The following is a 26328-nucleotide window of genomic DNA, read 5'->3' on the forward strand; positions in this document are numbered from 1 at the left end:
GACTGGCACTGCCTTTTGAAGTGCCTCCTCTGCAAGTCCCGATCACTCGACGACGTCTACCTTTCCCTGACATTATGGATTTAATGTCACTGCCTACTAGGGATTTCAATTAAAAGAATTATTTCCAAAAGAGGCCCACTGGGGATTTGGCTTCAGAGAGCACCGCTGTCCCCAATATATGTGAGTCTGCAAAACTTCCCACAGACCCACGAGACAGTGCCTGGATGTACATTTCTACTGATACCGCTGTATGTGCACACACCAATCTTGTAACTACAAAAGAGGCCCACTGGGGATTTGGCTTCAGAGAGCACCACTGTCCCAATATATGTGAGTCTGCAAAATTGCCTAGTGCCCACTGATGCCCAGTGAGTGTACTGCCTTCTTGGCTTAAAAGAGCACAAAGAGACAGCCTGAGTTCAATAAAAAATAAAATGCAGTTAAATAAAAAGCATGGCTTGCTTGGCACAGCAGCAAAAATGAAGAAATATCTTTTTCAATGGAAAATTCTATCAAACTAGCTAGAAATTGAATATATCTCCCACCCACAACACCCAAATCATGCTTGCAACCTACCCCAGGGGGTAAAATATAAAAATAAGCAGCAAAATGCCACTGCCCATGCGTTGAAAACAAATGCAAATCCCTACTACAGCTTCCTCACTCCTCAGGTGCTCAATCACGAAAATGAAGTATAAAGCATGGGACTGTAGTCTGTAGATCAGTTTAAATAAAAAAATGAATGGTCAGCTGGTACATACTATCTGAGGAGATGAGCTATAGCATGAAAGCTGTGAGGTAAAGCGCATAGAATGAGTTTATGTTGGTGGGAGGAATCCTGTGATTTTGGCTCAAGGGCATGCTACCTTCCATCTGGACAAAATGGTGAGACAGATGATGAAATGCTTAGAGAACTCAGGGAAGCTAACCAATTTGGCAGTGCAATAATAATAATGGGAGATTTCAATTACTCCAATATTGAGTTGACTGGGTAAATGTAACATCAGGACTTGCTAGATACATAAAGTTCCTGGATGTAATAAATGACTGCTTCATGGAGCAATTGGTTCAGGAACCAACAAGAGAGGGAGCTATTTTAGATTTAATTCTTAGTTGAACACAGGATTTGGTGAGAGAGGTAATGGTGGTGGGGCAACTTGGTAACAGTGATCACAACATGATCAAATTTAAACTAATAACTGGAAGGGGGTCAATAAGTAAATCTGCAGCTCTAACACTAAACTTTCAAAAGGGAAACTTTGATAAAATGAGGAAAATAGTTAGAAAAAAACTGAAAGGTGCAGCTGCAAAGGTTAAATATGTTCAACAGGCATGGACATTATTTAAAAATACAATCTTAGAGGTGCAGTCCATATGCATTCCACACATTAAGAAAGGTGGAAGGAAGGCAAAACGATTACCGTCATGGTTAAAAGGTGAGGTGAAAGAGGCTATTTTAGCCAAAAAAACATCCTTCGAAAATTGGAAGAAGGATCCATCTGAAGAAAATAGGATAAAACATAAGCATTGTCAAGTTAAGTGTAAAACATTGATAAGACAGGCGAAGAGAGAATTTGAATTGAAGTTGGTCATAGAGGCAAAAACTCATAATAAAAACTTTTTAAAATATATCCGAAGCAAGAAACCTGTGAGGGAGTCGGTTGGACCATTAGATGACAGAGGGGTTAAAGGGGCTCTTAGGGAAGATACGGCCATTGCAGAAAGACAAAATGAATTCTTTGCTTCTGTGTTTACTAATGAGGATGTTGGAGAGATATCAGTTCCAGAGATGGTTTTCAGGGGTGATGAGTCAGACAAACTGAACAAAAACACTGTGAACCTGGAAGATGTAGTAGGCCAGATCGACAAACTAAAGAGTAGCAAATCACCTGGACCAGATGTTATGCATCTTAGGGTACTGAAGGAACTAAAAAATGAAATTTCAGATCTATTAGTTAAAATTTGTAACCTATCATTAAAATCATCCATTGTACCTGAAGATTGGAGGGTGGCCAATGTAATCCCAATATTTAAAAAAGGCTCCAGGGGCAATCCGGGTAACTATAGACCAGTGAGCCTGACTTCAGTGCCAGGAAAAATAGTGGAAACTATTCTAAAGATCAAAATCGTAGAGCATATAGAAAGACATGGTTTAATGGAACAAAGTCAGCATGGCTTTACCCAAGGCAAGTCCTGCCTCACAAATCTGCTTCACTTTTTTGAAGGAGTTAATAAACATGTGGATAAAGGTGAACCAGTAGATATAGTGTATTTAGATTTTCAGAAGGCGTTTGACAAAGTTCCTCATGAGAGGATTCTAGGAAAACTAAAAAGTCATGAGATAGGAGGAGATTTTATTTTTTATTTATTTAAAATATTTCTATACCGGACTTCATGAATGGGATTCATATCAGGCCGGTTTACATGGAACAAGGGATAAACCAAAGTAACCAAAAATAAGAAAGGTCGAATCTAGCAAAGTTACAATATAACAGGGGGATTAAACTTGGGAGCTAGAGTAGCTAGGAATAAGAGAGATAGGAAGAAAGAGAAAGGAATTAACTACGTATAAATCATATAAGATGGTTATGAAATTAGTAAACATTCAGTTCCTTGATCTGAGTCTGACGAGTTAATTTGAGTTAGGGGAAGGCTTGGAGGAAAAGCCACATCTTAAGTTTCCTTCGGAAGGTGAGGAGGCAGGGTTCCAGTCTTAGATCAGTCAGTAGTTTGTTCCCGAGGACTGGTCCTGCTGTGGAGAAGGAACGTTCTTTGGTGGTTGTTAGATGGGTGGATTTGGTAGGTGGGACTTGAAGCATTCCTTTATATGCCACTCTGATGGGCCTTTCTGAGGTATGGTGTTTGAATGGGGTCTGAAGGTCTAGGGTGAGCTGTTTGTGGATGGTTTTGTGGATTATGGTGAGTGCTTTATGTAGAATTCTGTATTTTATTGGCAGCCAGTGTAGGTTACGGAGGATGGGGGAAATGTGAGCACTTCGGTTAGTGTTGGTTAAGATTCTGGCTGCTGCATTCTGGAGCATTTGTAGAGGTTTTGTTGCTGAAGATGTCCTTTCGTGGATTACAAACTGGTTAAAAGACAGGAAACAGAGAGTAGGATTCAACGGTCAATTTTCTCAGTGGAAAAGGCTAAACAGTGGAGTGCCTCAGGGATCTGTACTTGGACCAGTGCTTTTCAATATATATATATAAATGATCTGGAAAGGAATACGATGAGAGAGGTTATCAAATTTGCGGATGATACAAAATTATTCAGAGTAGTTAAATCACAAGCGGATTGTGATACATTACAGGAAGAGCTAGAAAGACTGGAAGATTGGGCATCCAAATGGCAGATGAAATTTAATGTGGACAAGTGCAAGGTGTTGCATATAGGGAAAAATAACCCTTGCTCTAGTTACACGATGTTAGGTTCCATATTAGGAGCTACCACCCAGGAAAAAGATCTAGGCATCATAGTGGATAATACTTTAAAATTGTCGGCTCAGTGTGCTGCAGCAGTCAAAAAAGCAAACAGAATGTTAGGAATTATTAGGAAGGGAATGGGTAATAAAACGGAAAATGTCATAATGCCTCTATATTGCTCCATGGTGTGACCACACCTGGAATACTGTGTACAATTCTGGTCGCCGCATCTCAAAAAAGATATAGTTGTGATGGAGAAGGTACAGAGAAGAGCAATCAAAACGATAAAGGGGATGGAAGAGCTCCCCTATGAGGAAAGGCTGAAGATGTTAGGGCTGTTCAGCTTGGAGAAGAGATGGCGGAGGGGGAATATGATAGAGTTCTTTAAGATCATGAGAGGTCTTGAACGAGTAGATGTAAATTGGTTATTTATACTTTCGAATAATAGAAGGACTAGGGGGCATTCCATGAAGTTAGCAAGTAGCACATTTAAGATTAGTTGCAAGAAGGTCCCTTGGTCAGATCATGCACTAATCTCAACCATGTTCACGCTGAAAGAAACCATCACTGACCTTGCACCCCAACCCTCTTTCCAATATAAAAGATCCTGCTCTTCTGAAGACCTCAGCAATCAACTGACTTCACAACTTCCTCTCATAGACCTCACCAACCCTAACACTGCTCTCCTCTCCTGGAATAACATTACAGAATCCATAGCTAACAAACTATGCCCCCTTGCAACAAAAAAACCCAACACTAACGCGTCCAAAAGACAACCGTGTTTCACCAATGAACTTCGAAAACTGAAACAAAGCTTAAGACAGAAAGAGAGCAAATGGCGTAAAGCCCCTTGTCCAAGCACACTCTCCGCCTATAAACTGGCCCTACACCATTACAAGACCTCCACCTCTAGATCTAAAAGGGACTTCTACGCGCATAAGATCCATGACCTTGTCTTCAACGCTAAAGCTCTCTTTGCCTTTGTATCCAATCTAACCCAAATCAACGCACCTGATATCCCTAACAACCAAGCACAATCAAAAGCCAAAGAACTAGCCCTGTTCTTCCAAATAAAATCATTAACCTCCTAACACTCCTGCCCACTTTCACCCCCCCTTACTTGAGCTCACATCAACTAACCAACAAAAAAAACCATATGTCTTGAATCATTCGAACCCATTACCGCCACAGAGATCTATTCAGTTTTAAAGAAAATGAAACCTTCCTCTCATCCTTCAGACCATATCCCCACCAAACTTCTCCTGACAATCCGAGACTCCATCTCCAAAATGCTGGCGGACATACAATCCCAGACTCCATCTCCAAAATGCTGGCAGACATCATAAACTGTTCTCTATCTCAAGGAATCTACCCAGACGAACTCAAACTGGCTTCCCTCAAACCACTACTAAAGAAGCCAAATTTGGATCCTACAGACCTGAATAACTTCTGCCCGATCGCTAACCTTCCATTCATAGCTAAGATCATGGAAAAACTAGTTAACACTCAAATTTCAGACTACATCGAAGATAACAAACTACTATTCCCTTCCCAATATGGGTTCCACAAAGCTTTTAGTACAGAATCCCTCCTTGTATCGTTGACATTTTCTCTATGTGGATGACGTCCAGATCGTGATCCCCCTTAAAGAATTCTTCTCTAAAACTCTCGAACATTGGGAAACCTGCCTCCAAAAAATCAACCACCTCCTTGCCAGCCTAAACCTGATATTAAATACCACCAAAACTGAACTCCTTTTCATCTCCCCAGAAAATAGCAACACCACCATAACTCCACCAGCCAATCCACTCTCCACCCAAGTGAGAGACTTAGGAATTATAATTGATAACCGGATGAATTTGAAAGCATTTGTCAACCGTACAACCAAGGACTGTTTCTACAAACTCCAAGTGCTGAAAAGGATAAAACCTCTATTCCACTCTCAAGATTTCAGAACGATACTACAAGCAATAATCTTCTCAAAGATAGATTACTGTAACTCTATCTTACTAGGTCTCCCATCTTCGTACACCAAACCGCTACAGATGGTCCAAAATGCGGCAGCAAGAATTCTAACATCAGGAGAAGAGACCACATATCCCCTATCCTAAAAAACCTACATTGGCTGCCTATTCACTTCAGAATCATCTTCAAGTCCATCACCATTATATATAAATCCATCCACCACCTTACTCCACTAGACCTACAATTCCCGCTCAGCCAACATAAATCCTCAAGACCTACCAGTGAAGCATACAGAGGATCTCTCCAGGTACCTCATACCAAATCCACTCGGCATATAACTTTAAGAGAACGGGCCTTCTCGACAGCTGGACCATCACTTTGGAATTCCATTCCACCAGATCTCCGACAGGAGCCTTGCCTCCCAACCTTCCAAAAAAGACTTAAGACTTGGCTGTTTAAACAAGCTTTTCCGGACTCCTCCTAAATTCCACCTCATCAACATCTATAATGCAGCCACACCAGATCTTTGTAAATAACTCTATATGATGTTACTACTGTATTTCTCTCTTCTCCCAGTTCGATTCATCCTTGTTCATTGTAACTGCAATTTTCCTCTGCACAGGTTCCAGTTTTAATTTATTTTGCACCCCCTTGTTCAACTGTAAACCAGCATGATGTGATTGTATCATGAATGCCGATATATAAAAACCTTAAATAAATAAATATTAATCGGAAAAAATTCTTTTTCACTCAACACACAATAAAGCTCTGGAATTTGTTGCCAGAGGATGTGGTTAGTGCAGTTAGTGTAGCTGGGTTCAAAAAAGGTTTGGATAAGTTCTTGGAGGAGAAGTCCATTAACGGCTATTAATCAAATTTACTTAGGGAATAGCCACTGCTATTAATTGCATCAGTGGCATGGGATCTTCTTAGTGTTTGGGTAATTGCCAGGTTCTTGTGGCCTGGTTGGCCTCTGTTGGAAACAGGATGCTGGGCTTGATGGACCCTTGGTCTGACCCAGCATGGCAATTTCTTATGTTCCTATGTTCTTATGCTGGATTATGGTATGCCTGCTTACCGAGAAGAATATAGAAAAGTTGGAATTGGCAGCTAGAACTTCCAGGAGGTTCCCGTTGCAGTAGTTTCCATCACCCACATATCCATAGCGACAGATGCACCAAACATCTGGAAGAAAAAAGACAGAGCACAAAGCTATTGGTTTGACTATTTCCACTTAAGTGAACTCCTTCAAACAAAACAGATGAGCTATAAACCCATTGCTATCAATGCATGCCTCTCATTTGAAGCATCTTATTCATCTGAACAAATGAGTCTGTTACTGTGTATTACATTCTGCTCTGGTCTCTTCTCTGTTTTGTTTATCAGTTACTGAACTTACTACATTTTGGCCAGTTTCACTAAAGGCAGAACCATCCCGGCTGAGGAATTTTTGTCATATATCAGACACAAATCAGAATCTTTCTTTTCTTTGTATTTTTTTATTGGAGTCAATTTTCAGAGACTTTAGGTGCTTAACTTTGGGAGTTAGGTGCTAAAGTGGTCTTCTCAAAACATGACTAAGGCTAAGATCCTAAATTTAGAGACCTAAAAAATGGGTGGCCTTGGGAGCGGATTTATGGCAGGGAAAGAAAGCCAAGGGAAAGATATTTGAAGACTATCCAGGTAAATAACTTAGCCAGATGTAACTTATCCGGCTAAGTTATATGGATATTCAGTGGCACAGCTATGCCAATGAATATCTGTGCAGAAGTCGCTACTTAGCCGGATAAGTTGTATCCATCTACGTTTAGACCTGCTATTGAGCAGATCTAACTTATATGGACAACTTATCTGGCTGAGTAGCGAAGCTCCAATCCACCCACAAAGTTCTCTGGCTAAGAGCCAGATAAGTGACTTATTCAGCTCTCTAGCAGCCGCTAGTGCTTAGCACTGATTTTCAGCACTAGGCACCTAACTTAGGCTCCTAAATCTAAGAAAATGAACTGCAGGCCTACATTTAGGAGAATTTTCAGCCAAAATATTAGGATCCTATGTATGACTGAAAATCTTCCTAAATTTAGGTACCAAGTATTTTTTGAACATTGACCACATTATGTGTAAATAAGAAAGGATACAGCTTTGTTATCCTTAACTAGATTAGTTCTCCAGGATCTGAGACTACAAATACATACTCTAACTAGTAAACATGTAGATATTCTCAACATGGCACTCATGGCTATTTCTACTGATACTCAAGAGACTCTTAGCTGAAAATTGTAATTTTCTTTGATACCCTGTTTTACACTTTACAAAAACCCTCAAAACTGGAGGTGGAGAAGAGAGGCTGCCATTCCCTGCAAGATCACGGCTCTTGTTTCCTAGTAGTTGATATTCTCTGAGGGTCTCGCTTGGCGCTGAAGTCATCTTTGGCCAACTCCATTACTATAAAAACGTATGGCCTGTAGTGCGCAGTCACTGGCATGCCGAAACTGTACGCCAAAGGAGCACACCTCTGGATGGAAAACTTTCTTTTCCTGTAAAACTTTCTTTTCATGTGAAGCTCCTTCATTTGTGTATGGGCAGGAAGAGGAAAGGTATGGTAAGGCGTAACTTTGCGCACGTCGCCGGCAGCCCCGCTCCGTCCTCCGGTCCCGGGGGCTGGTCCGGAGGCCTCGACCACGCCCCTGGGCCGACGCTACGCCCCCGGGCCCGCCCCCGAAACGCCGGGGCCTGCCCCCGAAACGCCGCATCGTTTCGGGAATGCCCCCGGACACGCCCCCTCCCTCCCCTTTTTGAAAGCCCCGGGGCTTTACGCGCGTCCCGGGGCTATAGGTGCGCCGGCGCGTGCGGGCCTTTTAAAATCCGCCCCATTATGTTCAGGTACTGTAGGTATTTCCCCATCCTCAAAGGGCTTACAATCTTAGGGGTAGATTTTAAGACCTGTGTGTCCGCTACTCGGCATGCATACATGGACGTGTGATTTTATAAAATGCGCGTTGCTGGTGCGCTCATGTTATAAAATTGGGGGTTGGCGCGCGCAAGGAGGTGCGCATTAATTCAACCTGCGCGCGCCGACACCTGTGGCCTTCCCCCATTCCCAACCCCCTTAACTAACCTCCCTTCCCTTTTCCCCTAACTTACCCGCCCCTTAGCCCTAACCTGGCCCCCCCCCCCCGACCTTTATCCTACCTTTTATGCCTGCCTCGTGGCAGGTGCAGGTTGCTCACGCCGGCACCCTGCCGGCACGCGATCCCCCGGCACAGCGGCAAATGGCCAGACTGCTACAGATCTTTACACAGAAAATAAACACTAGTAAAATACCTCATCCCCTCACTAGTAAAATACGGAATAAGGACCACAAATTTGAAATAGAATCTTGCAGACAAAAATTAAACTGGAAACCCCCAAGTAGCATACCTGGGAATTTTTTCACAACTTGTGTAGATTAGCGCAGAGGAGAGTGCATGTGAACGTTCTCTCTTCCACACTCCTTAACACCATCGTCTTCACAACACCTTGCCCCCACGGACTTTCTTACTCCTACTCGCTGTCTCAGGTAAGATCCCAAAACTCTCCTCCTCGCCCCAGGACAGAACTCCGGTACTCTCTGCCTACCCTCTTCATCAAGATGTACCTTAAGCATTCTCTCCCTTCATGCAGCTCCACCAGCCTCAGCCTTCCCATCTCTGAAAATGTGGATGACCCCATGAGCCGATTCAGATGCAGCCGCTCCCAATTTTTCTTTCTTCCAGTGTGTGCACTGATTCTGCTGCCATCCCTGCTGCCTTCTTTCTCCATTCCTTGCAGGCCAATCTTTCCGCCTCCTTCCAGCCCACATAGGCAGATTGTGCAGCTGCCAATGTGTTGTTCTTTGTAGGGATGTGAATTGTTTTTGAACGATTAAAATTATAGTCAGATAATTTTAAAATCGTCCTAAATCGTTAGAGTGCACGATACAATACAAATGCCCCCGATTTATCGTCAGGGGCATTTGTATTGTATCGTTAAATAGGGCACGGGAATTATTTGGGTGTAGGGCGGGAAAACCGGCACACCAAAACAACCCCTAAACCCACCCCGACCCTTTAAAACCAATTCCTTACCCTCCCCCACCCTCCCGAACCCCCCCAAAATGTTAAGTTACCTGGTGGTCCGCACCATTTTTAAAGATGGCGCCGGCCATCCAGTGCTCCCTCCATGTGACAGGGGCCGGCCAATGGCACGGATACCCTGTCACATGGTAAGGGCAAAGGGCCATCGGCGCCATTTTGATTAGTGACAGCCGACGGCCCGAGAGTGGGAGATCGCTCCCTGGACCCCCACTGGACCACCAGGTACCTGTGAAAGATTTTTTGGGGGGTCGGGAGGTTGGGGGAAGCTAAGGGATTAGTTTCAAAGGGTCGGGGTGGGGTTTAGGGATTATTTTTGTGTGCTGTTTTTCCCGCCCTCCCCCAAAATGATAAGAGAACCCCACGAACAATATCGTGGGGTTTTCCTATCGGTTTCTGGGAGCCCCCGATTTCTGACGATTTTGAAAATATTGTATGATGTTTTCAATCGTCCGAAATACGATTCACATCCCTACTTGCCATCCTTTACTCCTTTTTAGCGACAACACTGACAACCAACTGGATTTGAGTTTAAATCTGCCCCTCCTGTAACGTCTCCCAAAAGCAGTTCCTCTTTTCCCCACAGCGGCAGCCCACTTCCCTTCCTAGCTTCAAAGCTTTTCTTCCCTCCTCCTGTCTGGGTCCATTTTTCAAGGCCTCCTCGTGGCAGGGGTGGAGTTTGGCCCTCTCTCTTCTGGAACTCCACCCAGGACTCCCTCAGCCTGCTCTTAGGCTCTTCTTTGCTCTGTTCAATTTTGTTAAGCTTTCTCCTTAAGCCTGCCTTGCCTTCCTTGCTGTCTCTGTTATCCTCCCTCCTTGCTGGGGGTTCCTGGCATAGAGTATGAATACCCCATGACACTAACATATCAGAGAACCTCCCGTGGTCGTTTCCTCCGCTTAACTGTAATAAAGCAGTGTGGTTGTGTTTTAGTCCACTTGACTGGGCAGAAATAGAAGCCAATACACAAAAAAAGAATATAAGGCATTACCTTTAACTCGGAAGCAGAAAGCATCCCACATCTCACTCAAGTTACTTCGGATCCTGTAGTCCACAATCCCAACGCGGCTGGAGCCACAGCTGGGGTTAGGGTATGTTGTCGGGTAGCCTGCCGTCCCGTTAGCAAGCCAACCAACCGAGCAAATGTCGAACCCCATCTGTTTCAGGAAAGTGAGTTTCAGAATTAGGCACGTGGTTCGCCAACAGTGGAAACAGCTCAAGGGGCTCTGACAGACCATTATTGCAGAGAGGAGGGAAAAGATGGGGTGGGCAGTGGGGTTTAATTTTTCTGTCCATGGAAAGGGAAGCACAGGACCTATTTTATTTCCCACGTACATTTCTTGCACAATGAACTTCTGACAGGCTCAATACTAACATTTCAAACCAAGGTACTGTAACTATGAGAAATATTACATGCGATAAGCTATGCAAGGCATGTTTCTGATTTGGGGGGGGGGGGGGGGGGACACTGAGCAGTTTTGCAAATTTCTTTCCCTGCAAATTGCCTTAGTTTTGCCTTCAGCCTTGTAAACAAAAACCTCCTTAAGAAGTGGTATTACAAATGCAAAGCGTGATGTGTGACTGTACGCCGGCAATAATTTTTAACAACTGCATAGCACAAACAAAGTTAACAATCCCACCGCCCCCCACACGCTGGATTTGGCTATAGATGGAAAGATCTATAGCAGTTTTGTTTAGCACTTCAAGTAAACTGAAGTATCGGTCCAAAGCACTGTGCCCTGGCATCGATGCCATGCAGATAAAAGGCTGGGTATGAAAGGGGAGTTAACGGTAAAGAGCATGTTACCCCAGCCGTGGTTTATTTGCCATGGGGAGAGCAATTTTCAAAGCCACTTGTCTGGATAAAAAGCGAATTACCCAATTAAACTGGCTGCCTAAAAGCTGCCATCCCTTGAGCTGGCTGAAAATCTGAGCATGCTTACTTTTAGCTGGAATAGGGGGGAAGCAGAGCCATCAGAAGGGGGAGGGACACTCCCTGGGATATCAACACAGCTGGTCAGGGGGCAGGGCGCCAGTGCTCCATGCCGCAGCTGTAGCAGCAGGCGCTCTCTGGAGCACCCACACAGCTGCTGGCCGCATCATCGGAAGGGTACTCGAGCCGGCAGGTCGCATCATCTGAGGGAGGGGGTCCCACCACCCTTCCAGTACCCAGCCAGTTACCCCCCACTCCGGACTGCTCAAGGTGCTACCTGGCCCAACAATGAGCTGGGGGGAGGCATTCCCAGGGACATATTTTGTGTGGATTCCAGAAATAACACACATAGGTTAACATTTCAAACCTATGTGCATTCTTTTTTGGCAAACTTTTGATTGCACTAAAAGCAGATGCAAACGCCTGCAGGTACTTTGAACCAGCGGCAGTTTTCAAAGGGAAAGTTATGCGAGTGCTTTTCCTTTGAAATTTACAAAAGAAACATAAGAAATATCATTCTGGGATAGACCAAGCATCCATCAAGCCCAGCATCCTGTCTCAGAAGTGGCCAATCCATTTCAAAAATACTTGGTAGGATCCCAAAGAATAGAACCAATCCTTCTTGCTCATAACCTGGAGAAGCAGTGGCTTTCCCTAGTCTACGTGGCTAACAGTGGTTTATAGACTTTTCTTCCAGGAACTTATTTAAAACCTTTATAAACCCAACTATGCTAACTGCTTTCACCACCTCTTCTGGGAACAAATTCCACAGCTTAATTGTGCACTAAGTAAAAAAATATGTTCTCAATTTGTTTTAAATGTGCTACTTATTAGCTTCATGGAGTGTTCTGTAGTACTAGTACTATTTGAAAGGGTAAATAACTGTCCATTCCTTTCCTAATAAATTCTATTTGCTTTTTTAATGCTGCCGCGCACTTTGCCAAGGATTTCAAAGTATTGGTCACAACGATTTCAAGATCCTTTTCCTAACACCTTTGAATAATTTTATGCCATCTGAGAATCTGAAAATCTCACTCATCAGTCCTAGTCTCAGTTTTTGAATCTATCTACCCCTTGGGATCCAGCCAGGCAGGGATTAGGTGCCCTAGGCACCTTCAGCCTTGTGCCTGCCCCCCCCCCCCCCCCACCTCGGTTGCGCCACCCGCCCCTGCTCATGCAGTCACCTCCATTAGGGGGCACGAGCCATGAGGGCTGCGAGCGGCGGTGCCGCAGCAGCAAAGAGGAGTGGAGATTGCTGAATCTCCATTCCTCTCTGGCACGGCAGCTCACGGCCCCACCTGGATCACGCCTCCTAATGGTCGGCACCCTAGGCCCAGGCATAGTTTGCCTACTGCTTCTGCTGGCTCTGCAGCCAGGGACTAGTGGCCTGGATTGGCCACTGTTGGAAACAGGATCCTGGGACTGATGGACCTTTGGTCTGACCCGGTATGGGAAGTCTTATGTTCTTATGTTTCTTTCCTTTAGTCAGTTACTATTTCACAATAGGACATTGCCTCCTAGCCCATGACTTTTAAATTTCCTGATAAATCTGTCATGAAGGACTTTTTTCATTTATTTATTTACCATACCGGGTCAGACCAAGGGTCCATCAAGCCCCAGCATCCTGTTTCCAACAGTGGCCAATCCAGGCCATAAGAACCTGGCAAGTACCCAAAAACTAAGTCTATTCCATGTTACCGTTGCTAGTAATAGCAGTGGCTATTTTCTAAGTCATCTTAATTAATAGCAGGTAATGGACTTCTCCTCCAAGAACTTATCCAATCCTTTATTAAACCCAGCTACACTAACTGCACTAACCACATCCCCTGGCAACAAATTCCAGAGTTTAATTGTGCGTTGAGTAAAAAAGAACTTTCTCCGATTAGTTTTAAATGTGCCCCATGCTAACTTCATGGAGTGCCCCCTAACTTTCTATTATCCAAAAGAGTAAATAGATTCAAATTTACCTGTTCTCTCATGATTTTAAAGACCTCTATCATATCTCCCCTCAGCCATCTCTTCTCCAAGCTGAACAGTCCTAACCTCTTTAGTCTTTCCTCATAGGGGAGCTGTTCCATCCTCTTTATCATTTTGGTCGCCCTTCTCTGTACCTTCTCCATCGCAATTATATATTTTTTGAGATGCGGCGACCAGAATTGTACACAATATTCAAGGTGCGGTCTCACCATGGAACGATACAGAGGCATTATGACATTTTCCGTTTTATTCACCATTCCCTTTACTCTCTAATTTGTTGATTTGCCCTATTATATCATCCCAGTTCACTGTGATTTGATTCATTTTCTTTAAATTAATACCCTCAAAGAATGTTTCTGGCATAGATATCGCCTCAAGTAAAAAATGAAGCAAAGAATTAATTTAGTTTTTCTGCTATGGCCTTGTCTTCTCCGAGAGCCCCTTTTACTGCTCAGTCATGTAGTGGTCCAACTGACTCCCTCACATGTTCCTTACTTTCTAGCAAGTTTTCAGATTCTTTTTTGGCCTGCCTTATTCATGCTTTACATCTAACTTGCCAGTGCTGATCTCTTTTCTGTTTCCCTCATTTGGATCTACCTTCCAGTTTTTGAAGATGTCTTTTTGGCTTTAATAGCCTCTTTTACCTCACCTTTTAACCATGCTGGTAGTTGTTTGGTCTTGTTTCTATCTTTTTTAATACATGGACTACATCTAGTCTGGGCGTCCAAGTTGGCGTTTTAAACAGGGTCCATGCCACTTGTAAACTTTTAACCTTTGCAATTGTTTCTTTTAGTTTTTTTTCCTAATTTCCTCATTTTCTTATAGTCTCCCTTTTTAAATTTAAATGCTACTGCAATAGAATTCCTTAGTGTCTTCCCTCCAGTGATTATGTTAAATTTGATTACATTGTGATCATTGTTGCCAAGTGGCCTTACCATGATTACTTCTCGCACCAAATCCTGCATCATCATGAGGTATAGATGTAAAACAGTGCCCCCTCTTATAGGTTCCAGGACCTCCATGAAACAGTCATTTGGCACAAAGTTTGCAGGTAACATATACCCATGAACCTATATTGCCCCACAATGCCTTTCTATGGGAGTAAACTTAGGTATGTATGTATATGTATAGGAACCCTATAACGGATCAGGATTGCTATTCATTCATTAGCTAAATCTATTTAGGATAGTTATGGCTTAGTAAGTTAAGAGTAAATAATAAAAAATGAGTACATTGGTGTAAACTCCAAGGGTATATTTACTAGGGATGTGAATCGTTTTTTGATGATTTAAAAAAATCGTCAGATATTTTTTAAATCGTCAAAAATCATTAGAGTCGCGATACAATAGAAATTCCCCCGATTTATCGTGAAAAATCGTAACTCGGGGGAGGGGGGAAGGCGGGAAAACCGGCACACCAAAACAACCCCTAAACCCACCCCGACCCTTTAAAACGAATCCCCCACCCTCCCAAACCCCCCCCCAAATGTTTTAAATTACCTGGTGGTCCAGTGGGGGGGTCCCGGCGCGATCTCCCACTCTCGGGCCATCGGCGCCATTTTAGCTGCCACTAAAAAAATGGCGCCGATGGCCCGATAAAAAAACAACCCACCCGACACTTTAAATTGACCCCTTTAGCCTCCCCCACCCTCCCGACCCCCCCAAAACCTTTTAAAATTACCTGGTGGTCCAGTGGGGGCGCAGGGAGTAATCTCCCACTCTCGGGCCATCGGCTGCCACTAATAAAAATGGTGCTGATGGCCCTTTGCCCATACCATGTGACAGGGAATCCGTGCCATTGGCCGGCCCCTGTCACATGGTAGGAGCACTGGCTGGCCGGCGCCCCCACTGGACCATCAGGTAATTTTAAAACGGTTTTTGGGAGTTCGGGAGGGTGGGGGAGGGTTTTTTTGTTATCGGATCGGGCGCAGCTGATAACAAAAAAAAAAATCGAGCCGGACGATAAAAATTTTAAGATTTTGAATTGGAACCGATCAGATTCCGGTTCCGATTCACATCTCTAATATTTAACCATGGGGTTTGCACCAACAATCAAAGCAAAATGATGCCAGTTGTTTTACTTTTATTTATGCTTAAGGAAAAAGTATGCCCAGGGATTTGTGACTGCTTTCTGTGCCTGTATTTTTTTGGTGCAAAACAATGCACAGTTTTGAAAACAGATGCAAGTTAAATTCTGGTTTCTCTGTACCTGTTGGGCAGCTGACAGCTGCTTCAATGTTGCTATAGACGCTCCCTCAGCAGCACAGCCAGCAACAGCATCATCATACGTGAACCTGTACTTGCCTTTTGGTGACTGCAGGTGGAATACGCCTGCAGTTTTTTCTGAAACACATTGATATGAGATGGCATGTTTAATGTTGTCATTCACAATAAAGATGTCCAAAGTCAGAGATCTTCATGAGAGCTGGCAATAAGGGAGGAGTTACCTTTAAGAGCTAATTACAGGGGAGCCTTAGGAACATTCTTATATTTCCCACTAAAAAGCAATGGACTAGGCACAGTTTTGGAAGCCAAAGAAAATAAACTGATAACTTTTTAGAAAGAGGAAGAATTGTCTCCCAGAACTAAGATAGATAATACTAAACCAAGCAGAGGTTGTTAGTAGAAACTGAGCTACAGAAGGCATGGTAAAAAGAGTTTGGTGACCCCCATCTATGTGACAGCTAAGGGCTGTTAAAATACAGCTGTTGGAAGAATTACCCATTTTCCAAATGTTGAATTAGATTATTCTTATTCCCACAGGCCCGGATTTTAAAAAGGCCCAGCCACGCGCGTAAAGCCCTGGGACGCGAATAAGGCCACACGCGGGGGTGGTCCAGGGGGCGGGATCAGAGGCTCCCAGCACAGCGGCCATTTGAGCTGTACTGGGGGATCGTGTGCCGGCAAGCTGTCGGCACGCACAACCTGCACCTACTTCAAGCAGGAACAAGCAGTAAGTTAAAAATTTTGGGGGGGCTGAGTTAGGGCTGGGGGGGGGTAGGTTAGGGGAAGGGGTAGGAAGGTTAGATTAGGGGGTAGGGAATGGGGGAAGGCCGGGTAGCGCGCACTCGCAACTTTATAAAAATCTACCCCACAGTGAATTACAGGTGGATTTCTTATCCCTGCAGGTACGAAATCCACCTAGCAGAACAAATGGCCACCAGAAATACCTCCTTCAGCATCAAATCTTCAGGGTTGCCATCCTCAAAGGCTCAGACGGGGCTTCACGAAGAACTAAGTTTAGACTCCAATCCGGGCAAACCTTTCAAACCGGAGGGCGCAAATGCTTAACCCCCTTCAAAACCTGATTACATCCGGATGCTCAGCAAACGTCCGACCACGACACTTGCCCCTGAGCGAACCCAACGCAGCAACCTGCATGTGAAGCAAGCTGTACCCTAAACGCTTGGACAATCCCTGCTGGAAGAACTCCAAAATATAGCGAACGTCCACTGCCAGGGGGTCCAACTGACACTGAAGACACCACATTTCAAAAACTCTCCAGACCCTAACATATGCCAGGGATGTATCAGTCCTCCTAGCTTGCAGAAGCATGAAAATGATCTGCTCAGAATATCCCTTTAGGTGCAGTCTCCATCTCTCAAAAGCCAGGCTGTGAGACAGAAGTGATCCTCTTAATCTGAGAATATGGGCCCTTGACTAAGCAACCCTGGAAGATGAGCTAGCCTGAGGGGTCCCTCTACCACGAGCTGCACCAGATCTGTAAGAACATAAGAAATTGCCATGCTGGGTCAGACTAAGGGTCCATCAAGCCCAGCATCCTGTTTCCAACAGAGGCCAAAACCAGGCCACACGAACCTGGCAATTACCCAAACACTAAGAAGAACCCATGCTATTGATGCAATTAATAGCAGTGGCTATTCCCTAAGTATAATTGATTAATAGCCATTAATGGACTTCTCCTCCAAGAACTTACCCAAACCTTTTTTGAACCCAGCTACACTAATTGCACTAACCACATCCTCTGGCAACATATTCCAGAACTTTATTGTGCGTTGAGTGAAAAAGAATTTTCTCCGATTAGTCTTAAATGTGCTACTTGCTAACTTCATGGAATGCCCCCTAGTCCTTCTATTATTCGAAAGTGTAAATAACCGAGTCACATCTACTCGTTCAAGACCTCTCATGATCTTAAAGACCTCTATCATATCCCCCCTCAGCCGTCTCTTCTCCAAGCTGAACAGCCCTAACCTCTTCAGCCTTTCCTCATAGGGGAGCTGTTCCATCCCCTTTATCATTTTGGTTGCCCTTCTCTGTACCTTCTCCATCGCAACTATATCTTTTTTGAGATGCGGCGACCAGAATTGTACACAGTATTCAAGGTGCGGTCTCACCATGGAGCGATACAGAGGCATTATGACATTTTCCGTTCTATTAACCATTCCCTTCCTAATAATTCCTAACATTCTATTTGCTATGTGAACCATGGCTGATGCGGCCACTCTGGCGCCACCAGCACCACACTTCCAGGATTCATCTGTATGTGCCTCAGGACCCGACCGATGAGAGGCCATAGAGGAAAAATATACAGCAGAATTCCTTTCAGCTAAAAGCACACCAGAGCATCGAGGCTCACTGAGCCAACCTCCTTTAGTTGACTGAAAAATCTCTCCATCTTTGAGTTGACTCGCGTTGCCATAAGATCCAGCTGTGGAACACCCCACCTGGCGCAGATGTGATGCCAAGCCTCATGGAACAACTCCCATTCCTCTGGATCCAGCTGTTGCCTGGTTAGGAAATCTGCCTGCATATTGTCTACCCTCTCTACAACTGATGCAGCTAGGTCTTCAAGATGGCGCTCTGCCCATACAAACAATTGCCGAACTTCCAGCGCCGCCGCGTGACTCTTCATATCATCCTGCCATTTGATGTATGCCACCGCTGTTGCATTGTCTGAGAACACAAGAACCATCCACCTCCTGACCAGGGGCAGGAAAACTTCCAGGGCTCGTCGGACTGCCCTCGTCTCGAGGCGATTGATGGACCAGTACTTTTTCCCTGGTAGCCAAAGACCTTGGGATGACCAACTTAAACATACTGCCTTCTAACCCGATAGACTGGCATCCATGGAAACCACCAGCCAGTACGGAGGCTCCAGATCCATCCCCTTCTCCAGCCACAATGAGAGACTGGACCTGGAATCTCGAAGAAGGGGCAAGGGAAGATAGAAACACAGAAACTTAGAAATGACGGCAGAAAGAGACCAAGCTCCCACATTTATTTTCCCAAACTTATCTGTTTCACCAACCACCAAGTTCAGGGCCCTTGTTGGTAACAAGGCTTAATGGTTAAGGGTGGTACCCACCGTATCAAGCAAGTTACCCCCGATGCTTGTTTATCCAGACTGCACAGATCATTGCCTTTTTGGATGTTGTCAATGTAAACCCTCTTTTCTACATTTATGCCTGCCATTTAAGCAGAGAGCATTATGTATATGCATTCAAAGTGATGTATCAGGCTTAAAGTTGGTACTCCTCCGATGATGGACTCCACCTGGACAACAGTGCATGTTGCAGAGGTTTCATGTGCGCAAACGCCAAGAGAACCAAATTCAGTGTGGAAGCCATTGACCCTAGAATTTGCAAATAGTTCCACACTGTCGGAACTGTCAACCAAATAAGACACTTCACCTGGGATTGCAACTTTTCACTACCTATCTGCTACCAGGAAGACCCTACCCTTCTGAGTGTTGAAGCGCACCCCCAAATACACCAAGGATTGGGTCAGTTCCAAGTGACTCTTTGGCACATTTATGACCCAACCCAGTGACGACAAGGTGTTCATCACTCTCTGAGGAGTCCTCTCGCATTCCTTCTTTGACTTTGCCCGAATGAGCCAATTGTTCACATATGGATGTACCAAAATGCCTTCCTAGCGAAGGGCCACTGCCACCACTACCATCACTTTGGTGAATGTGCGTGGCACTGTCGCCAGATCAAAAGGAGGGGCCCGGAACTGAAAATGCTGACCCAATACCATGAAATGAAACTTCCGATACTCCTTCCGAATAGGAATGTGCAAGTATGTCTCCGTCAGGACCAGGGAAGCCAGGAACTCTGCTTTGCGAACTGCTGCCACTACGGTGTGCAGCATTTCCATGCAAAAATGCAGAACCTCTGCAGCGTCCCCCACACCTCCTGTCATTTGTGTTGAGAGACAATGTGGGACTCTACAAAGGCCTCCCTTACCGGGCATGAAAATTCTAGAGCATAGCCCTCTCTTACCACCTCCAGAATCCACAAGTCTGAGGTAATACTTTCCCTCTCCTCGTAAAAGCTGGACAATCTGCCCCCTACAGCTTCTACACAGGAGTGGGGAACTCTGGGTTCATTGCACTGACTTTCCACCTCCGGTTCCCTGACCAGCCACATTTCTGGCCAATCTATGGGCTTCATGAAAGGACTGCTGGCGCTCACTGCCCTGATTTCCAGAGGCGCCAAATAAGGACTTGCTGGACCGAAACCTGTGTGAATCCCGAAACCGGGCATGAGCTGGAAAGACTTTTACTGGGTTGAGAAAGCAACAAGGAAGGCTGTCTAACAAAGCCGTTGGGGCAACAAAAAGAGGATTAGAAGCCAATATGTCCAAATTCCGATTTGGACATATTGGCCCAGCTCTAAAACCTCCCTTGAAAGGGAGGTTATAGAGCTGGGCCTTGGACAACAAATCTGCCAACCAATTGCACAATCACAGAAGCCTACGGGCTGCCACTGCCAAAACCATGCTCCGAACTGACATATGCACCAAATCATACAGCCCATCTGCCACATAAGTGACCCCAGCCTCCAAGTGGGCTGCCTGCAAGGAACTGCCGTCTCCTGACGCTGCACAATCTGAAGTCTTCTGCACCCAACACAGACAAGGCCCTCTGCATCAAACTGGCACAAACAGCTGCTGAAAGACTCAACGAGGAGATCTCAAACATCTGTTTTAGCTGAATCCCCAGCTTGCGGTCCTGTACATCCTTCAACATGGCAGCCCCCACCATGGGGATTGCCGTCTTCTTAGTACATCCACCTTTGGTACCTTCAGGAGGTCCTGAGTCTCTTCCATCAAGGGGTAACGTTTAGCCATTGCTCTGCCCACCTTCAGACCCACATCTGGGAAGTCCCACTCCCGGTTCACCAACTTCTGGATCCTCTTCGGTAAAGGAAAAGCCCTTGTTGGTCCACTCAGCCTGTCCAGGACTGGGTTAACTTCCTCATTGTCCGACTCCTCCTGAATCACCTTCAAGCCTAATTCCTCCAGAACCTGGGGAATAAGAGGCCGCAGCTCCTCTCGCTTGAACAAACGCACCACCCTCGGGTCTTCCCATTTAGGTACTGGAAACTCATCCAAGTCAGGGTTATCTTTGCTGCCATCAGCCACATCGGGGGTCAGTGCCACGTTCAGATCCACCCCGTGCTGATCAAGAAGGTCCTCCTGCAGCTCACCCAAATCCTCACCATCCTTGGGAAACCCATCTGCATCTGCTCAACGTAACCCCAGGTGCTGCAGGATATCTTCAGACCTCTCTAAGGCCACCCAGGGCTTCTTACCAGTGGGGCGAGGTGGCTGCTCAGTGGCCAGCTTCTCCCCTGTAACTTTCCTTGCCAGGTAGGCCTTGTGCATGAGGAGCACAAATTCCAGGGAAAAATCCCCTGGATCATCATCCCTCAGCTCTGGGGGACTGACATCTGAATCCCCATTACATAGAAACATAGAAATGATGGCAGAAGAAGACCAAACGGCCCATCCAGTCTGCCCAGCAAACATAGAAACATAGAAACATAGAAATGACGGCAGAAGAAGACCAAACGGCCCATCCAGTCTGCCCAGCAAACATAGAAACATAGAAACATAGAAATGACGGCAGAAGAAGACCAAACGGCCCATCCAGTCTGCCCAGCAAGCTTCACATTTTTTTCTCATACTTATCTGTTTCTCTTAGCTCTTTGGTTCTATTTCCCTTCCACCCCCACCATTAATGTAGAGAGCAGTGATGGAGCTGCAACCAAGTGAAATATCAAGCTTGATTAGTTATGGGTAGTAGGGGGAAGTAGGGGAAGTAACCGCCGCAATAAGCAAGCTACACCCATGCCCATCTGCTTTACCCAGACCGTGCCATTCAGCCCTTATTGGTTGTTTTTCTTCTCCCCTGCCGTTGAAGCAGGGAGCTATGCTGGATATGCTTGTAGTATCAGTTTTTCATCTCCCCTGCCGTTGAAGCAGAGAGCCATGCTGGATATGCGTGAAGTATCAGTTTTTCTTCTCCCCTGCCGTTGAAGCAGGATATGCATTGAAAGTGAAGTATCAGGCTTATTTGGTTTGGGGTAGTAACCGCCGTAACAAGCCAGCTACTCCCCGCTTTGTGAGTGCGAATCCTTTTTTCTTCTCCCCTGCTGTTGAAGCAGAGAGCTATGCTGGATATGCGTGAAGTATCAGTTTTTCTTCTCCCCTGCCGTTGAAGCAGAGAGCCATGCTGGATATGCGTGAAGTATCAGTTTTTCTTCTCCCCTGCCGTTGAAGCAGAGAGCCATGCTGGATATGCGTGAAGTATCAGTTTTTCTTCTCCCCTGCGGTTGAAGCAGGGAGCTATGCTGGATATGCGTGAAGTATCAGTTTTTCTTCTCCCCTGCCGTTGAAGCAGAGAGCTATGCTGGATATGCGTGAAGTATCGGTTTTTCTTCTCCCCTGCCGTTGAAGCAGAGAGCTATGCTGGATATGCATTGAAAGTGAAGTATCAGGCTTATTTGGTTTGGGGTAGTAACCGCCGTAACAAGCCAGCTACTCCCCGCTTTGTGAGTGCGAATCCTTTTTTCCACATTTCCTCTTGCTGTTGTAGCTTAGAGTGATGTTGGAGTCACAGTAACCATGTGTATGTTTATTGAATAAGGGTATTGTCTCCAGGCAGTAGCCGTCATTCTGGCTAGCCACCCACTCTTTATTGACGGCCTCTTGATTTTATGGATCCACAGTGTTTATCCCACGCCCCTTTGAAGTCCTTCACAGTTCTGGTCTTCACCACTTCCTTCGGAAGGGCATTCCAGGCATCCACCACCCTCTCCGTGAAGAAATACTTCCTGACATTGGTTCTGAATCTTCCTCCCTGGAGTTTCAAATCGTGACCCCTGGTTCTGCTGATTTTTTTCCTATGGAAAAGGTTTGTCGTTGTCTTTGGATCATTAAAACCTTTCAAGTATCTGAAAGTCTGTATCATATCACCTCTGCTCCTCCTTTCCTCCAGGGTGTACATATTTAGATTCTTCAATCTCTCCTCATAAGTCATTTGATGAAGACCTTCCACCTTTTTGGTCACCCTTCTCTGGACCGCCTCCATCTTGTCTCTGTCTCTTCGGAGATACGGTCTCCAGAACTGAACACAATACTCCAGGTGAGGTCTCACCAAGGACCTGTACAAGGGGATAATCACTTCCCTTTTCTTACTCGATATTCCTCTCTCTATGCAGCCCAGCATTCTTCTGGCTTTAGCTATCGCCTTGTCACATTGTTTCGCCGACTTCAGATCATTAGACACCATCACCCCAAGGTCTCTCTCCTGCTCCGTGCACATCAGCCTTTCTCCCCCCATCGAATACAGTTCATTCGGATTTCCACTCCCCATATGCATGACTTTGCACTTCTTGGCATTGAATGTCAGCTGCCATGTCTTCGACCACTCTTCCATCTTCCTTAAATCCAGTCTCATTCTCTCCACTCCTTCCGGCGTGTCCACTCTGTTGCAGATCTTAGTGTCATCCGCAAAAAGACATACCTTACCTTCTATCCCTTCCGCAATGTCGCTCACAAAGATATTGAAAAGGACCGGTCCCAACACCGATCCCTGCGGTACACCGCTTAAAACCGCTCTCTCTTCAGAGAGAGTTCCATTTACCAACACACATTGTCTTCTGTCCGTCAACCAGTTTGCAATCCAGGCCACCACCTCGGCACTCACTCCTAAGCTTCTCATTTTATTCACCAGTCTCCTGTGCGGGACAGTGTCAAAAGCTTTGCTGAAATCCAAGTAGATGACATCGAGTGCTCTTCCTCGATCCAATTCCTTGGTTACCCAGTCAAAAAAGTCAATCAGATTTGTCTGACAGGATCTTCCAATGGTGAATCCATGCTGCCTCTGGTCCAGCAATTCTCCCGACTGTAGATAGTTCACTATTCTCTCTTTCAACAGTGACTCCATTACTTTTCCCACCACCGAAGTGAGGCTAACCGGTCTGTAGTTACCAGCCTCTTCTCTGTTCCCACTCTTGTGAAGCGGGACCACCACCGCTCTCCTCCAATCATTCGGCACCACTCCCGTTTCTAGGGATCTATTGAATAAGTCACACAGCGGACCCGCCAGCACATCTCTGAGCTCCCTCAGTATTCTGGGATGAACTTCATCAGGCCCCATGGCTTTGTCCACTTTCAGTTTCACCAGCTCTTCCCATACATTTTCTACTGTAAATGGAGTTACATCTACTCCATTCCCCTCCAGTTTCTTGTTAACTAGTGTCGGTCCTTCTCCAGGGTCCTCTTTAGTGAACACAGAACTGAAGTATTCATTTAATATTTCTGCCATTTCTTCGTCTCTCTCCACACATTGATCCTTTCCACCTTTCAATTTCACTATACCACTTTGAACTTTTCTCTTTTCACTGATGTATCTGAAAAATGTTTTGTTACCACTCTTTACCTCTTTGGCAATCCTCTCTTCCGCTTGACTTTTTGCCATCTTGATTAATTTCTTCGTCTCCCTCAGTTCTACCAGATATTCTTCTTTGTGTTCCTGCTTTTGGGATCTTTTATATTTCTTGAACGCTGTTCTTTTAGCCTTTATTTTGTCAGCCACCTCCTTTGAGAACCAGATAGGTTTCATTTTTCTTTTGCTTTTCTTTACTTTTCTAACATATAGATTAGTTGCCTTGGTGATTGCTCCTTTTAGATTGGTCCACTGTTGATCCACGTCTCTCTCGTTTTCCCAGCCTTTTATTTCTTCCTCCAGGTACTTCCCCATTTCATCAAAGTCTGTGTTTTTGAACATCAAAACTTGGGTTTTTGTGCTTCTTTTCCGTGTCCTTTTTGTGATATTAAACCATACCGTTTGATGGTCACTGGTGCTGAGGTGGGCACCCACCTGGACGTCTGAGACATTATCTCCATTAGTGAGCACTAAGTCGAGTATAGCTCCTTCTCTCGTGGGTTCCATTACCATTTGTTTGAACAAAGCTAATTGCAGGGCATCTACTATTTCTCTACTATTATTAGATTCTGCAGATGGGATTCTCCAGTCTACATCTGGCATATTAAAGTCTCCAACGATCACCACTTCTCCTTTCTTTGCTATCCTGTGGATGTCTTCAATCAGATCTCTGTCCAGCTCTTCCTTTTGGTTTGGAGGCCTGTAAACCACTCCAATAAAAATGGATGCCCCATCTTTTTTTAAGTCAGCCCATAGTGCTTCTTCTTTGCCCCATCTTCCTTGCAGCTCAGATGCTTGGATATTGTTTCTGACATATAGAGCCACTCCTCCCCCTTTCCTATCTGCTCTGTCCTTCCTTAACAAGTTATAGCCTGGTATTGCCGTATCCCAGTCATGATATTCCGTAAACCATGTTTCCGTGACAGCAACAACGTCCAAGTCCGCCTCCACCATTAGGGCTTGCAGCTCTGGGATTTTATTTATTGGTTAGCAAGCTTTTCACACTTATTTTTCTCATACTTATCTGTTACGCTGACCGCTGAGTTCAGGGCCCTATTGGTAACTTTTTGGTTCTAATTTCCTTCCACCCCCGCCATTGATGTAGAGAGCAGTGCTGGATCTGCATCAAAGTGAAGTATCAAGTTTAATTGGTTAGGGGTAGTAACCGCCGCAATAAGCAAGCTACTCCCACACTTATTTGTTTACCCAGCCTGTGCAATTCAGTCCTTGTTGTTTGTTGTCTGAATATAAATCCTCTTTTCTTCATTGCCCCCTGCCGTTAAAGCAGTGAGCTGAGCTGGATATGTATTCAAAGTGAAGTATCAGGCTTAATTGATGTGGGGTAGTAACCACTGCAACAAGCAAGCTACTCCCTGCGCTGGATATGTGTTCAAAGTGAAGTATCAGGCTTAATTGATTTGGGGTAGTAACTGCCACAACAAGCAAGCTACTCCCACGCTTATTTGTTTAACCAGACTATGCAATTCAGTCCTTGTTGGTTGTTGTCTGAATGTAAATCCTCTTATCTTCATTCCTCTTGCCGTTGAAGCAGAGAGCTACGCTGGATATGCATTGAAAGTGAAGTATCAGGCTTATTTGGTTTAGGGTAGTAACCATCACAACAAGCAAGCTACTCCCCCACTTATTTGTGAATGGCAAATCCTTTTTTCCACATTTCCTCTTGCCATTGAAGTATAGAGCAATGTTGGAGTCGCATTAACCATGTGTATGTTTGTTGAATAAGGGTATTAATCACCAGATAGTATCTGTCATTTGCGCAAGCCACCCTCATACCTCTTCACTTCATTCACATCTTCTAGACTTTATGGATCCGCAGTGTTTATCCCACGCCCCTTTGAAATCCTTCACAGTTTTAATCTTCACCACTTCCTCCGGAAGGGCATTCCAAGCATCCACCACCCTCTCCGTGAAGAAATACTTCCTGACATTGGTTCCGAGTCTTCCTCCCTGGAGTTTTAAATCGTGACCCCTGGTTCTGCTGATTTTTTTCCAACGGAAAAGGTTTGTCATTGACTTTGGATCATTAAAACCTTTCAGGTCTCTGAAAGTCTGTATCATATCACCCCGTTCCTCCTTTCCTCCAGGGTGTACATATTTAGATTTTTCAATTTCTCCTCATAAGTCATTTGATGAAGACCATCCACCTTTTGGGTCGCCTTTCTCTGGACCACCTCCATCCTGTCTCTGTCCCTTCGGAGATACGG

General features: G+C 45.0%; 1 protein-coding gene across 1 annotated transcript in view; it reads right to left on the minus strand.

The window, feature by feature from the left end:
• STAB1 (stabilin 1) overlaps nucleotides 1–26328 on the minus strand; it is a 335521-nt gene that overhangs the window by 37395 nt on the left and 271798 nt on the right. Inside the window, exons 61-63 of the mRNA XM_029599456.1 lie at nucleotides 15614–15747; nucleotides 10487–10652; nucleotides 6467–6573 (exon numbers count right to left, since the gene is read on the minus strand). Of these exons, the coding sequence (XP_029455316.1) occupies nucleotides 6467–6573; nucleotides 10487–10652; nucleotides 15614–15747 (407 nt within the window). The remainder of the gene's footprint in view (nucleotides 1–6466; nucleotides 6574–10486; nucleotides 10653–15613; nucleotides 15748–26328) is intronic.

This window comes from Rhinatrema bivittatum, chromosome 4, assembly GCF_901001135.1.
Source record: "Rhinatrema bivittatum chromosome 4, aRhiBiv1.1, whole genome shotgun sequence".
In the NCBI taxonomy this organism is placed as follows: Eukaryota; Metazoa; Chordata; class Amphibia; order Gymnophiona; family Rhinatrematidae; genus Rhinatrema; species Rhinatrema bivittatum.